The sequence below is a fragment of the Notolepis coatsorum genome (genome assembly GCF_963971535.1).
Source record: "Notolepis coatsorum genome assembly, chromosome: 9".
In the NCBI taxonomy this organism is placed as follows: domain Eukaryota; kingdom Metazoa; phylum Chordata; class Actinopteri; order Aulopiformes; family Paralepididae; genus Notolepis; species Notolepis coatsorum.
In genome coordinates this window covers 23295917-23310516 of record NC_140173.1, presented here as the reverse complement: position 1 = coordinate 23310516, position 14600 = coordinate 23295917, and the positions used below count along the sequence as shown (strand labels likewise).

Here is a 14600-nt window from a genome sequence, read left to right as displayed (position 1 = left end):
TTCAGTTTTACCGCTTGAATGCCACCATCGGCGCCAATGTTAACGTTAATATCGCCTAATCTATGTTTTAAATTATGGCTATGTGTCTAATCTGCCCATCGCATTATCAAAGACTATTTTCCAGTCAGTGCTGTGAAGGCAGATTGTTTTTTTATCGCGTCGTTGCCGTTTCAGAGCAGTTAGAAAAGCCCCCGTTTTGATATAAAAAACAGCTCATTCTGGAGCATTCTATGAAAATCGTCTTTTAGTGGAATATTCCACAACGTTGATATTCGTCGGCCTTTTTATGAATCGTTTTCAAATAAACGCTAGATGATCAATATTATACGTGCACGCACGCACATTACGGCCGCGCACTGATAATCGCTCCGTTGATTTGCTCACGGACTTTTACAGTGAAACCGAAAGAAGACATTTCACAAAACAGCTTATAACTTCATCAAACTTACTCTGATTATCCTACCACTGATAACATAGAGTCCTTACCTGACATCAGATGGTATCCAACTGGTATATTCCAATTCCTGATCACCATTCGAAAAAATCGATACGTGTATGGATCCAACGCGATACAGTAGAACTCCATGATCCGCGGGGATCTGAGGCTCCAGAATGAACTCTGGTAACCCCGGCTGGATCAGTGAACTGGAAAATGTGGAGTACCGGATTTTTTTCCCCATTCATTTTCATTGAGTCCATTCCAAAATCACTTATGTCATCTGGGAGACGACAGGGGGCGCTTTTTTCCACAGTGATCGTCGGCGCCCCTCGGCTATACTCGGGTAGGCTCGGGTGATGCAATAATTTTTCAGATCGCAAAAAAAAAAAAAAACGAGATCTCGTGAGTGGCTAGCAACCACCTATAAAAAAACACGAGAAATCTCGTGTGTGGCACTGAAAGAGTTAAATGGGCATATGATATCATCTCATATCGATCGCAGGCACCTGAATCTAATCGTATCGTATTGTATCGTGAGAGACTTTGTGATATCGGCAAATATCGTATCGTTGTCCAAAGAATCGATATCGTATCATGATGAAACTGGTGATTCCCACCCCTACCGCTAGCACCCACCTCCTGCTGTTCTTACCACCAATCGGCAAGCGTTTATTCGTTTTTTTACTTCCGGCAATGCCGCCATTGATCTGCTTGCGAGAGCACAACAAACTTACCGTAGCTAGTACGTTAGCTGCCCGCCGACCAGCGCTCCACAGGATGACCAAACGAGACATAATGATTTTACTGCAGCAAATGTTATAATAAAACAAAGCCTTTCTATACATTTGTCTGATTGAAAACTTTATTAACAGATTGCAGAATGGGTAGTTGGGTACGGAATGAGCAACGGAATGGAACTGAGCTATGAACGGAGTAATGCCTTGCTTACTTGCTATGTTCGGGTAAATAATATGCTGATGTTATTGAACGTGTAACACTAACTATATAACGTTAATGCCACAAAACGAATGCCTTGTTAATCATAAGTAGTAACTTTGATGCAGTAGCTTGTGTGTGTGTGGGGGACTGGGGACGGCAGGCGTTGTGCAGGTAGGTCGCGAGTGAACTTTTTTTGTCTTTTGACGCTACACAAATTGATGGATATTTATCGGCTACTGCCATCGGCACATTCAAGCTTATAGGCCGATTGCAGTCAACAAGGCACTTATCGGCCGATACCGATACCCGACCGATACATCGGTGCACCCCTAATTACTATTTAATGGACCCATGTCCCATTAACTCATTGGATGCCACAGCTTAAGTGCGCCACAGGGCGGTAGAACGCCATCGCTTTAATCAATGGGAGGAGTGGGAGATTTGCGAGTGCTTAAAATATATCTTAAATTATGGCTATGGGTCTAAAACACCCCTCGCTTATCAATGACTTGCTTGCAGTCAACATGTACGAAACGGATTGTTTTTTCATTGGTACATTTCCGCTTTATACCGGTTTGAATACGAGTATAGTTTTGGAGATGTCTAGTAATTACAGAGAAATTCCGCGATAATAGCTCTTTAGTGGAATACACAAAACACGTGTAATTTTTCAGCTGATTTATGAATAGTTTTCAAATAAACGCTAGATTATTGATAGTATATGTGTACTTATGCACGCTAGAGAAGCGAAATCGATTATCAGGTGCCTTGGTCAGCGCTAACGTTACACACACAGACACGCTGCGATGGCGGTGAAAAAAACATCTGATTAACCCAAGACCGGTAAAATAGAGTCCTTACCTCACATCAGATGTTCTGCAAAAAGATTAATCCAATTCCTGATCGCCATTCCAAATATTGATCGCGTTTAACGTTATAGCACCAAAACACATAATCTACCCTTCTCCCAGCCTCGCCAGTGAATGTGATAACACGATACTGCTTGCCCCGGAAGGGAAAACCCCCGGACCGGAGTTATTTTCTGATGCACATCCCAGCCAATCCAATCCAATGATGTGCAATACCATCCGGGCGACGATAGGCGGCGGCATTTGCCCTTTGCGAGCTCAGACTCATTCCCAATGATAACGTCAGGCTGGTTGGATGAAAAATGAATGTATATCGCTAATAAAAGAAATAACGATTAAAACACGACTATACTCGTGATTGCCACGCAAGCGATGGCGAGTTAACCCGACTATACTCGTGGTTGGCACTGAATGGGTTAGGATCAAGTATAGTCAATATCTAAACAAATTAACAATGGGCAGATCATTTACAGGGGCTTTTGTAGATGCAGTACAGAATTTTGCCATCCGGACACATGCAATATGAATGTAGAATATAAATTCCACGCCTATACGGCTTTATAGGGTCAAGTGAGGCATCATTTGAAAGGCCAGAATCTCGTTGTATTATACTACCATAGTTAAATCTGTAACCCTCTTACATAGAAACTAAATCACCAATTATCTTTCTCTCCTTCCTCTGACACTCTTCTCCATCACTATCTCCCTCCAGATAGCTGTCCTGTCAGGCTTGGGAAGAAACCAAGAGTTAATGTACTATAGGCTACTCTTTTTACATGGATTATGCTAATTAGCTTTAACGATCCTGATTCCTGAGCCTATTTAATTCAAAAGGAAGATTTGATTGATTTAAATATGTTTATAGCCTATATATAAAAAAAAATGTATCGTATCCTGTGCTGGCACAAGCACTACCATAGTGTGGAGAGATAATACATAATAACTCATGGAGATATACTAAAAAGCTATTTATAATTTTTGGCCGGTAAAAATATCTCTGGCTGGTAATTTTATCTAAAGCTAAAAAGTTAATTTAGTTTCCTGAATGAAAAACAGCATTTAGCTACAGTATGTATTAGGGGTGGAACGGTTCACAAAATTGACTGTTCGGTTCGTATCACTGTTTTGGGCTAACTGTTTTCGGTTCGGTTCGATATACGTTGTTTTTTATAATAAAAAAAAATGTAACACTCAAATCTAAACATGCTTCATTTATAAAAAAAATTATAAAAAATGTACAGTGTTTACAGCCTTAAATTATGTTTGGCACACAAAGACCGAACTGACTGAAAAATATAGGCTACATTTGTCAAAGTATTAACTTAGTGCAAACAAACAATATACTCAGCCAGCACTAGACTTTCCTTTCTTTAAAATAAACAAAAAAACAATGTCAACAATGTTTAAATTCCCTCATTGTCAGTTCTTAATGGAAAGATTAGTTTTCCGCTTGAAATTAAAGTGCAGTATTTGAAATACAATGACAGGAATATGGCTGGATTTCTTATCAAAGGGAAAAGTCTCACTGTTATTTAAAATAAACAAATTAGAAGGCCATCAATATAAATTGCAGCATACATCAAACTAACACACACACTGTACTTCAAAACAACACTGCTCTGTTCATTCTATTTTTAAAATACGTATATTATCTGTCTACATTTATTTAGACTAACATTATTTAAATATTGAGTGCAACTGTGGTAGGGCTGTCTTAAATACTTCGAAGCTTCGTTCGATGGCACAAGCTTCGAACATTTAAAAAAAAAAACGAAGTTTAAAAAAAAAAAGAAAAAAAAGTTAAATTTTTTTAACTTCGATTTCTTTTTCTGTTCGAAGCTTGTGCCATCGAAATAACGTGTATCCATTCAACTAGCTGCTGTACTGCTATGGTAGCTAGCCTAGCCGCAATGCTATGGCCGATCCCATTCACGTTAGCATGTAAGCTAACAACAAGAGCTTTAGGTTTAGTCTCTCGCTTTTTGAGAGACATAAACTCTCCGCTCTTGGTGGTACATTGTGTTGATGACTCTGCACCCCCCCTTAACAACTGTTTGTATTGAGCCGTATTGTATTGTACCCATTCTGCAATGTTAAATAACGTTTATCCATTCAACTAGCTGCTGTACTGCTATGGTAGCTAGCCTAGCCGCAATGCTATGGTCGATCCCATTCATGTAAGCTAACAACAACTGGTTTAGTCTCTCTCTTTTCGATTTTCATTTTTTATTTTTATTTTTTACTTCGATTTGTGTGTGTGTGTGTGTGAACAATCCACTTTATTTATAGAGCACATTTAAAAACAACAAAGTTTACCAAAGTGCTGTACAAGTCCCACAACATAAGATACAAAAATAAATAAGAAATAAAATAATTTTTATTTAATTTTTTATATCGAAGCTTCGAATTAAAATCGAAGCTCGGCCCCGAAGCTTCGATTGCCAAAAAAAGCTTCGAAGGTCGGCCCTAAACTGTGGTGGATTAACGTAATTCGGTGAGTTGGAACTATCTATGGGTTGGCGGGTTCAAAGTAGCCTTAAACTATAGTATAGTGCAGGGGTCGGCAACCTGCGGCTCTTTAGCCAATCAGCTGTGGCTCCCTGGCCACCCCAAAAAAATTAAAAATCTTATTTTGGAGACCAATGTCATACTGTGACACTGAAATAAAAAAATATTTCAACTAAAATATTGTCAACTAAAATATTTCATCAACTAAAATATACAGTACGTCACACCCCGCGCCTCTCCCTGCCATCTGCAAGTGGCTAATCTTGAGTTTTCGACCCCCCAGTAAGCTAACCATGGATGAATCCAAAAAAAGGAAAGTGAGGAAAATAGAGGGTTTAATTCAGCGTGGACAGATTCATTTGCTTTCACGACTAACGATGCAGGCTTACCTGTATGCCTGATATGTGGTGCGAAATTTGCAAACAACGAAAAATTTACTTTTTATTTTATAGATTTTCCACAAATAAGGGAAGGACTCAAATAGAGCTGCATACCGGTAGTTCAGGGTTTTATTTCAAAGTAGGTCTACAGACACCAGTGTGTTGTCTCCTCTTCTGTGTTTTATTTAAAAATAAATAGGTCTACACAGCCAGTCTTTTTTCTCCTCTTCATAAGAGTTTGAGGTTTTCCTTTGTTATAACAGGTAAAAACAGCAATAAAGTCAAAACATTTCTTTTTGTTGCTTTATAATTCCAATAATGCAACAAACTGTGTGCTATAAGTATAAAGTATAATAAATCGCAAATTACTTTGGGTATGCAATTGTCAGGCGTTTTATGCTAAATGTGGGGTATGCTTTGGGATATATAAAACGTTATACACTGTTATCTTCACTTTAAGGGTAAATAGGTTGTGCGGCTCCCTGAGCATTATATTTTGTGGGAGGGGGGAAAAGTGGCTCTTTTGATAGTAAAGGTTGCTGACCTCTGGTATAGTGTTAGACCTAGTAGTGTAGCCTATAGTGTAAACTAGGCATGTGCCGGTATGACATTTTGAGGGTACGATAACCCTGGGCAAAATTGTCACGGTATTCAGTAGGGCTGAACGATTAATAGATTTTAAATCGAAATCGCAATTTGAAATGATGCAATTAGCTAATCCAAAAAAAAAGGCAATATATATATTTTTTTTATTTAATTTTATAAAATGTATTTAACCAGGAAGTCCCATTGAGATACAAGATCTCCTTTGCAAGTTTTATTGTTGTAGGAACGGTTTGGGAGAGGGAGGTAAGGGGTTTTAGATTGTGTGTTGTGAAGTTTAGACTTCAGAGAGGGAGAGTAAAGTACAGAAAAAAAGGTACCGTTGGGTACCGGTGTCGACTACACTGTTCTTAAAGGAAAACTCCAACATTTGGGGAAATTAGCTTATTTAACATCTTCCCTGGAGTTAGACAAGAAGATACATACCTTTTTTGTCTGGCTAACGGAGCGACTGTTCCCAATGCTAAATGCATGCACAGAGACAAAAAAGGTATGTATCTTCTTGTCTAACTCCAGGGAAGATGTTAAATAAGCTAATTTCCCAAAATGTTGGAGTTTCCCTTTAAACTATAAAACCCAGCTATGTACCATTATAAACCTCTTACATTAAAGCTAAATAAATTCACCAAATCTCTCCTTCCTCTGACACTCTTCTCCATCCAGATAGCTGTCCTGTCAGGCCTGGGAAGAAACCAAGAGGCTTTGATGGAAGAAAAGGTCTCTGCTGTGACCAGTGTGGAAAAAGCTTCAGTACAAAGATGAATCTCAATAAACACCAATGCAATCACACAGGAGAGAAGCCCTACTCCTGTGACCAGTGTGGAAAGAGCTTTAGTCAACTGAGTAAACTGCAAAGGCACCAGAGAATCCATACAGGAGTGAAGCCCTACTCCTGTGACCAGTGTGAGAAGAGCTTTAGTCATCTGAGTAATATGCAAAGGCACCAGAGAATCCATACAGGAGTAAAGACCTACTCCTGTGACCAGTGTGGAAAGAGCTTTAGTCGATTGAGTAGTCTGCAAACACACCAGAGAATCCATACAGGAGTGAAGCCCTACTCCTGTGACCAGTGTGAGAAGAGCTTTAGTCAACTGGGTAATCTGCAAACACACCAGAGAATCCATACAGGAGTGAAGCCCTACTCCTGTGACCAGTGTGGGAAGAGCTTTAGTCGGGGAGATTGTCTGCAATTGCACCAGATAATTCACACAGAATTGAAGCCCTACTTTTGTGACCAGTGTGGGAAGAGCTTTAGTCGGGTAGATCGTCTGCAATCACATCAGAGAATTATTCACACAGGAGAGAAGCCCTACTCCTGTGACCAGTGTGGAAAGGGCTTTAGTTCAAAGATGAATCTCAATAAACACCAACGCAATCACACAGGAGAGAAGCCCTACTCCTGTGACCAGTGTGGGAACAGCTTTAGTTTGGTACATAGTCTGCAATCGCACCAGAGAATTCACACAGGAGAGAAGCCCTACTCCTGTGACCAGTGTGGAAAGAGCTTTAGTTCAAAGTGGAATCTCAATAAACACCAACGCCATCACACAGGAGAGAAGCCCTACTCCTGTGACCAGTGTGAGAAAGGCTTCAGTCGACTGGATACTCTGAAATTACACCAGAGAATTCACACAGGAGAGAAGCCCTACTCCTGTGACCAGTGTGAGAAGAGCTTTAGTCGACTGGATAATCTTAAATTACACCAGATAATTCACACAGGATGGAAGGCCTACTTTTGTGACCAGTGTGAGAAGAGCTTTGGTCAACTGCGTCATCTTAAATCACACCAGAGAATTCACACAGGAGAGAAGTAGGGATGGGAATCGAAAACCGGTTCTCGTTGGGAGCCGGTTCCTAATTGTCCGATTCCTGGAATCGCATGCCTCCGTCACTATCGATTGCTCTTTTTTTTGTGACCGACTTTTTATTTTGTCTTTTTTTAAAACAAGTTCAGAGGAAGGACATTCACATCAGCATTTCATATTAATTCACACAGTGGCATAAAAAGTGTCTTTTCAGTATATATTGTCCGTCAGTATATTCATATACTGTGTAGTCTGCCTGTTGCAGTTGTGACAGTCTTTTCCTCCGTTCTGGCGGTCCTGTGGCTGCGAGACAGCCCAGGTCGCTTCTTAACCCCACTCCCAGCCCCCCGGGTTTGCATAAACATTTTAGGAGAGGGGGAAAGCTTGATGCATACATGTATAGGATACTCTTAATTAGAAAAGAAATCATAATTATGTTTGTTAGATAACCAAGTAATAGGGAAAAATACAATTTAGAAACGACTACAACAAATTATAGCAGTAAACAGAAAAGGAAAAGATAAATGGAAAAGATAAATGGAAACAGCAACATGATTTTTGTTCATTCTCTGGTGTCAAGGTACAAGTGTTCAACCTAGTGGAGTACTGATTTTACCTTCTGGGCCGCAGTAAGTAATATTTGGATCGATTCTGTCCTTGCTCCCTGTGCTCTAGCACTGGATGCCTCTAATCTCAATACTTCGTAGAAGGACAGTTTCCAACGGTAAATATTGAGACTATGGGGTGGTTTCCATCTCATTACGAGCATTTTCTTTGCTGCCGTTAAACCGGCCAGAAACACTCTCTTTTTGTGAGGTGTTAATTTTAGAGATGAATCATCATTTAATAATAAAATGTGTGGCAAACAAGGTATGTTTATCTCCGTTATATTAGTGAGAAATAATGCAACCTTGGCCCAAAAAGCGAGTACTCCTGGACATTCCCACATCATATGTATGTATGTTCCTATAACTTTTTGCGGACATAAAGCACATAGAGGACTTTGTAATATTTTTATTTGACAGAGTTTCCTGGGTGACAGATAAAATCTTTGTATCATTTTGTAATGAGTTAATTGGTTATTATAATTACGAGAGGTTAGTGGAATATTATCCCATACATTCTGCCAATTTATGCAGGCATTGTAATTCTTTAAATCTATTTTCCAGACTGGTATTACCTGTAGTTCTGTTTAGTTTTCCTTGTATTTTATTATATAACCCAGAAACAAAACCATTTTAACATTTATGCCATTCACTATATTCATTAAAGGGTGACCTGGTAAAGGCTGATTCCATGGGACACCATAAGTGCGCATTGCAGTGCGTAACTGTAAATAAAAAAAGAAGGATGTACTAGGGACATTATAGATTTGTTTGAGCTCTTGAAATGATCTGAGACCGTATTCACTGTATATGTCAGATAGTTTGTGAATACCTTGTCTTTGCCAATTGGGAAATGTAGCTGGTTTCCCTCCCAACAGTAAGAAGTTGTTATCAAAAATAGGGGTATCTATGTGCCATTTTGTGTTCCACTGTCCCGTTTCGGCAATATATTTCCAGACGTAAATTGAATGTGCTATAATTGGGCCGAATTTAGTACGGCAAAAGCTTGGGGATAGACCAGAAAAAGAGTATATCTTTGAATGTATATGGAGATACAATGTGCCTCTCCATATTCACCCATGGTATGTCAGAATCATTATTGAACCATCTTAGCAACGGTCTGAGCATAAAAGAAAAATAGTACTGTTCAAAATTAGGAACAGATAGCCCTCCTGCTTTCCTACTGTTTTGGAGTGTGGAATTGCTGATTCGTGGATGTTGTTCACGCCATATAAATTTGAATACTAGTCCCTGTAGCTTCTCCCAAAATCCTGGAGGTGGCGGTAAATTAATCATGCTTACCAGAAAATTGATCTTAGGGAGAATGTGGGTCTTGACTACTGAAAGCCTGACTGAAAATGGGATTAATAATAGTGACCAACGGTTTAACTCGTCAGATATTACCTTCTTAAGGCTCTTGTAATTTTTTGACACAATTTTGTCAATGGATGTGTATATATCTATACCTAAATATCTGAAACCAGAGCCCACTGGTATTTCTGTATGTAGTTGGGGACTACTTGCTGCTGTATTTAGGGGAAGTAAAATTGATTTATTCAAGTTGATCTTGTAGCCTGAAATAAAACTAAAATGTTTAATAGTGTCTAGGACTACAGGTAGGGACCGTGGTGTATTGTCAAGAAATAATAACAGATCGTCTGCGTACAGACAAATTTTATGGTAGGTGTTATTTACTATTATGGGTTTTATTTCGGCACAATTTCAAATTTTTTGGGCAAAGGGTTCAAGAGATAACGCAAATAATAATGCGGAGGCGGGGCAACCCTGCCTGACGCTACGTCTGATAGGGAAGGGTGTGGAACACTGATTGGATGTGATAACCATGGCCGTTGGATTATGATATAAGATTTTGAGCATATTTATAAATGTGTCTCCAAATGCCATATTCTTCATGGTGTGCCATAAGTACTCCCATTCCAGCCTATCGAAGGCCTTTTCGGCGTCAAGGGACAACACTGCACATGGTGATATTTTTGGAGCTTTGTCAATAATGTGTAACAGTCGTCTTAAATTATCTGATGCAAATCTTTGTTTAACAAATCCAGTTTGGTCTGGGTGGACCAATATTGGCAGTATCGTCTCTAGACCTCGTGCGAGGACCTTGGCATATAATTTTAAGTCTCCATTAAGAAGGGACAATGGACGATAGCACAGATGTTTCCATCTTTTCCTTTTTTCTGTATCAGTGTGATGATTGCTGTACTTATGTCTCTATTAAAACTCCCTTTCATAATGGCTTGTTGGAACATCTCGAGTAGTAATGGACCCAACTCTTTCCAAAAGGTCAAGTACAGCTCCGGTGGGATACCATCGAAACCTGGTGATTTCCCCTGTTTCATTTCTTTCACTGCATCGTAAAGTTCCTCCAGGGTAAAGGGAGAATCCGTTGAGGTTATTTGTTGCTCTGTTAATTTAGGTAGATCCAAGTCTTCAAAAAAGGAGTCTAAATCAGCTTTTGAGAATTGAGCTTCAGATGAATACAATTGTTGATAGAAAAGTTTAAATTCTAGATTTATTTTGGCCGGATCGTTTACCATCGCTCCTTCTTTATTTAGGATTGATGTGATGTCTGCTTTCTGTTCATTATATTGGATTTTCCTAGTCAACACAAAGCTTGGATTATTTCCATTCAAATACTCAGTTTGCCTCGCTCTGTGAGCTAGGAACTCTGCTTTTTGTGCCATTAGAGCATTTAGTTCAGACTTCGCTTTCCAAAGCTCCCTTTCTCTTTCTTGATCGTAGTTGTTTTGTTGTTCTGCAGTTAGCAATGAGTGTCTATTTTCCAATCTGGATATTTCTTGATGGTGGGCTTTGTTACGTGCTGAAGCAAATGATATTGTATTATTGCGAATAAGGCCTTTAGTTGCATCCCATAGAAATCTTATATCTGTAACACTATTTTTATTGATATTGATAAAAAGGTTGAAGTCTGATCTAAATTGCTCACAGAATGATGGATCCTGCAGTAATGTTAAATTAAATTTCCATCTAGTAGCACGTTTTGGACAATTTTCAATTGTATATACACACAGATTGGCATGGTGATCTGATAAAGACATGTTGATAATGTCCGTTTTTTTAATACAGTGTAAAATATTAGCAGATATTAGTATATAATCTATTCTTGAAAATGTTTTATGTCTATTTGAAAAGAAGGTGTATTGTTTTAAACTTGGGTTATAATTTCTCCAAACATCTATCAATGAGTGATTTGACACCAGATTTTTAAATGCTGTAGTGGATGAATTAACTGAGGTTGGACCTGACTTATCCAAGCCTGGTGATAAAACTGTATTCATGTCTGCACCAATAATTATTCCACAATCTGAATACTTTTGTAAGGTCTTTGTTAGTTGGGCATAGAATGCAGAGTCATAAGTGTTAGGGGCATATGCTGATAGCAGCAATCTAGAATGCCCTTTACAAAAGTGACTCTGCCATCTGAATCATTCCCTTTCTCAATAGTATTGAAATTAAGTTTTCTAGATATTAGAATTAATACTCATTTTGTTTTATTAATAGCAGATGAGGAAGAAACGACTATGTATCTATTGTTTTCCAATTTTCCCAAATCTTGTGCCATTATGTGAGTTTCTTGAAAAAAAGCTATATCAATCCTTTTCTTGTCTAGATATTCAAGACAGCTGCTATATTTTATATTCTTATTTATTCCCTGTACATTCCATGAAAGTATATTTATTTTTGCCATATGTTCTGTAAATTTAATTTAGCTTTGGCAATTATTATTATGTATATCTTGGAATTATCCATGACACAGTAACAAGAGGATTTCTATTTGCATTAAATTGTCAAGCTGTAGAGTAAAGAATAAAATTAGCAATACATTAGGGAAATAATATATATACATCATGTAACCCTTCCCCAGTTGTAGTCCAGCATCAACCCAAAAACCTCCCACTACCCCCCCACCCCCCACCCGAAGACAGCCACGTGGGTAGAATACCGTAGTATCCTTATTCCACATGGCCACCTTCCTACCTCCTATTATCTGCCTGTTGCAGAGTTGTGACATGTTAGCTGGTCAGACAGCTCCCTCTACTGGTCTCCCTGTGTTATTAAATATCTACATTACCAAAAAAAACAAAATTGGAATATAAACAGGGAGATACATTATTTTTTCTTTTTCTTTCTCTTTAATTTATGATAAATTATATTGGGTAAGGAGAGTAATGCTATGGGTGATACTATCGTCCCCACCAGTCATGTTGACCACAGACCACCCACAGCAGCTCTACAGTAGATATAAAACAAAATAAAAATACTAGCAGTAATAATTCACCCAACACAGCTACCACTATATCTGTTGCTAATAACGTAGATCGTAATAATAATAGTACAAAAAAATATATATATATATATTTATATATATATATAAGCTGAATATGGCCCAAATTATATTGGGTAAGGACTGGTGAGTAATACCATGGGTGATACTATTGTCCCCATCAATCATGATGCCAACAGCACCATCCACAGCATCACTAATGGTAGTACAAAATAAAATATCAGCCATACTAATTCACCCAACATAGCTACCACCAATACTGTCACTAATGACTTAAATCATAGATAATATTAAATTATATTGGGTAAGGAGAGTAATGCTATGGGTGATACTATCGTCCCCACCAGTCATGTTGACCACAGTACCATCCACAGCTGCACTACAGTAGAGATAAAATAAATAAAAATACTAGCAGTAATAATTCACCCAACATAGTTACCACTATATCTGTTGCTAATAACGTAGATCGTAATAATAATAGCACAAACCCATATATATATATAAACTGAATATGGCCCAAATTATATTGGGTAAGGGCTGGTGAGTAATGTCATGGGTGATATTATCATCCCCATCAATCATGATGCCAACAGCACCATCCACAGCAGCACTGACTAATGGTAGTACAAAATAAAATATCTGCCATAATAGTTCACCCAATACAGTTACCACTGATACTGTCACTAATAACTTAAATCGTAAATAATAATATTAACAATTTTTTTTTTATTATATAAACCATGAGGGACTAAAACAAATTATATATCGACCAAATAATAATGATAACGTCATTAGTAATAAAGGGGGGAAAAATAGGAACGAAAATTAAATGATATATATATATATTTTTTTGTTATATAAACCATGGGGACTAAAACAAATTATATATCGACCAAATAATAATGATAACGTCATTAGTAATAAAGGGGGGAGGAGAAAAAAAAAATAGGAAAGGATATTAATAATTATACATTTTTTTTGTTTGTTTTTGAACCCATGAACAATACCCAAACAGAAGAGGATTTTATATTATTCCAAGTCCATGTGGCCACGTTAGTCTCAAATGTTCACAATCTTCCAGCTGACCACCGCGCGACCATAGGCATACCTGTGTTCTGTGATGTGTATACAGTAGTAGACAGTCTCGTCCTAGGTCGGGGCTGGTGTTGAATGTGCCTCCGCGTCTAGCGTGGGCTTGATCTCGGTTGTGTAGAAGTCCATTGCCTCTGATGCTTCGGTGAAGGAGTGAGTCTTATCCTTGAAGGTGATGAGCAGCTTCGCAGGGTGAGCCACCCCGTAGCGCAGTTTTGTTTTGCGTAAGAGTGATCTGAGCTCATCAAAGGAGGCTTGCTGCTTGCGTTGTTCTGCTGTAACATCACGGAAGATGCTGATTTTATGTCCTTTGTATTGTAGCCCACCTGGTTCTTTAGCTTTCCCACCGGCAAGACGCACAACCTTCTGCCTTATATCAGAGTTGTTGAATTTTGCGATTAGGCATCGCGTCTTGCCTTTATTTGCTCCGATGCGGTGAGCGATACTGATCAAGTGAGGTGGCCCTAGATCTTCGCCAAAAAGTTCGCTCAGCATTGCGTTTACAAACAGTGTCGGGTTGCCTTGTTCCGTTCCTTCTGGTAGCCCCAAGATTCTCACGTTGAGTCTTCTGCTGTGGTCCTCAAGCGATTCCGTCTTCTGTTTTAATGATTTAACTTCCTCAGATAGTGATTTATTCTCTGCTTCCAGTTGTATCAGCCTTTGATCAGTGTCGTTGGCAGCCGTCTCAAGAGAGTCAATCTTGTCCAGGCATGATGTTACCTTTAGCTGGATTTTGTTTAGATGATCCTTGATCGGCTTTAGATTGGTTTCGAGTCCTGTAGCAAGTTCTTCGCGTACAATTGTTCTCATGAGCACCGCTAGGTCAGCGTTCTCCATTGTGAACTTTGTTTGTGCATGCGTGGTCATGTGTTTGTTCAAGAGCGATTAGATCGTTTTGAACGAATTTGCTTACAAAATAAAAGAAGCTGATAAATGTCGAGGTAAAGTCAACTTTAGTTTTGTTCTTTATGGGTTCAAAATAATGATTATTCGAGGGTTTGCTGCGACATGCTGCGAGCTGCGTTCAGTCCAT

At 38.7% G+C, this 14600-nt stretch overlaps 1 protein-coding gene across 2 annotated transcripts in view; it reads left to right on the top strand.

The window, feature by feature from the left end:
* The window catches only part of LOC311234538 (uncharacterized protein), a 38657-nt gene extending 31013 nt beyond the window's left edge, over window positions 1–7644 (top strand). For both annotated transcript variants that reach the window (XM_084321780.1, XM_084321779.1), the window contains exon 3: window positions 6402–7644. In XM_084321780.1, coding sequence (XP_084177906.1) covers window positions 6402–7552 — 1151 coding nt within the window. In that variant the 3' untranslated portion in view covers window positions 7553–7644. The remainder of the gene's footprint in view (window positions 1–6401) is intronic.
* The last annotated feature ends 6956 nt before the right edge of the window (window positions 7645–14600 follow it).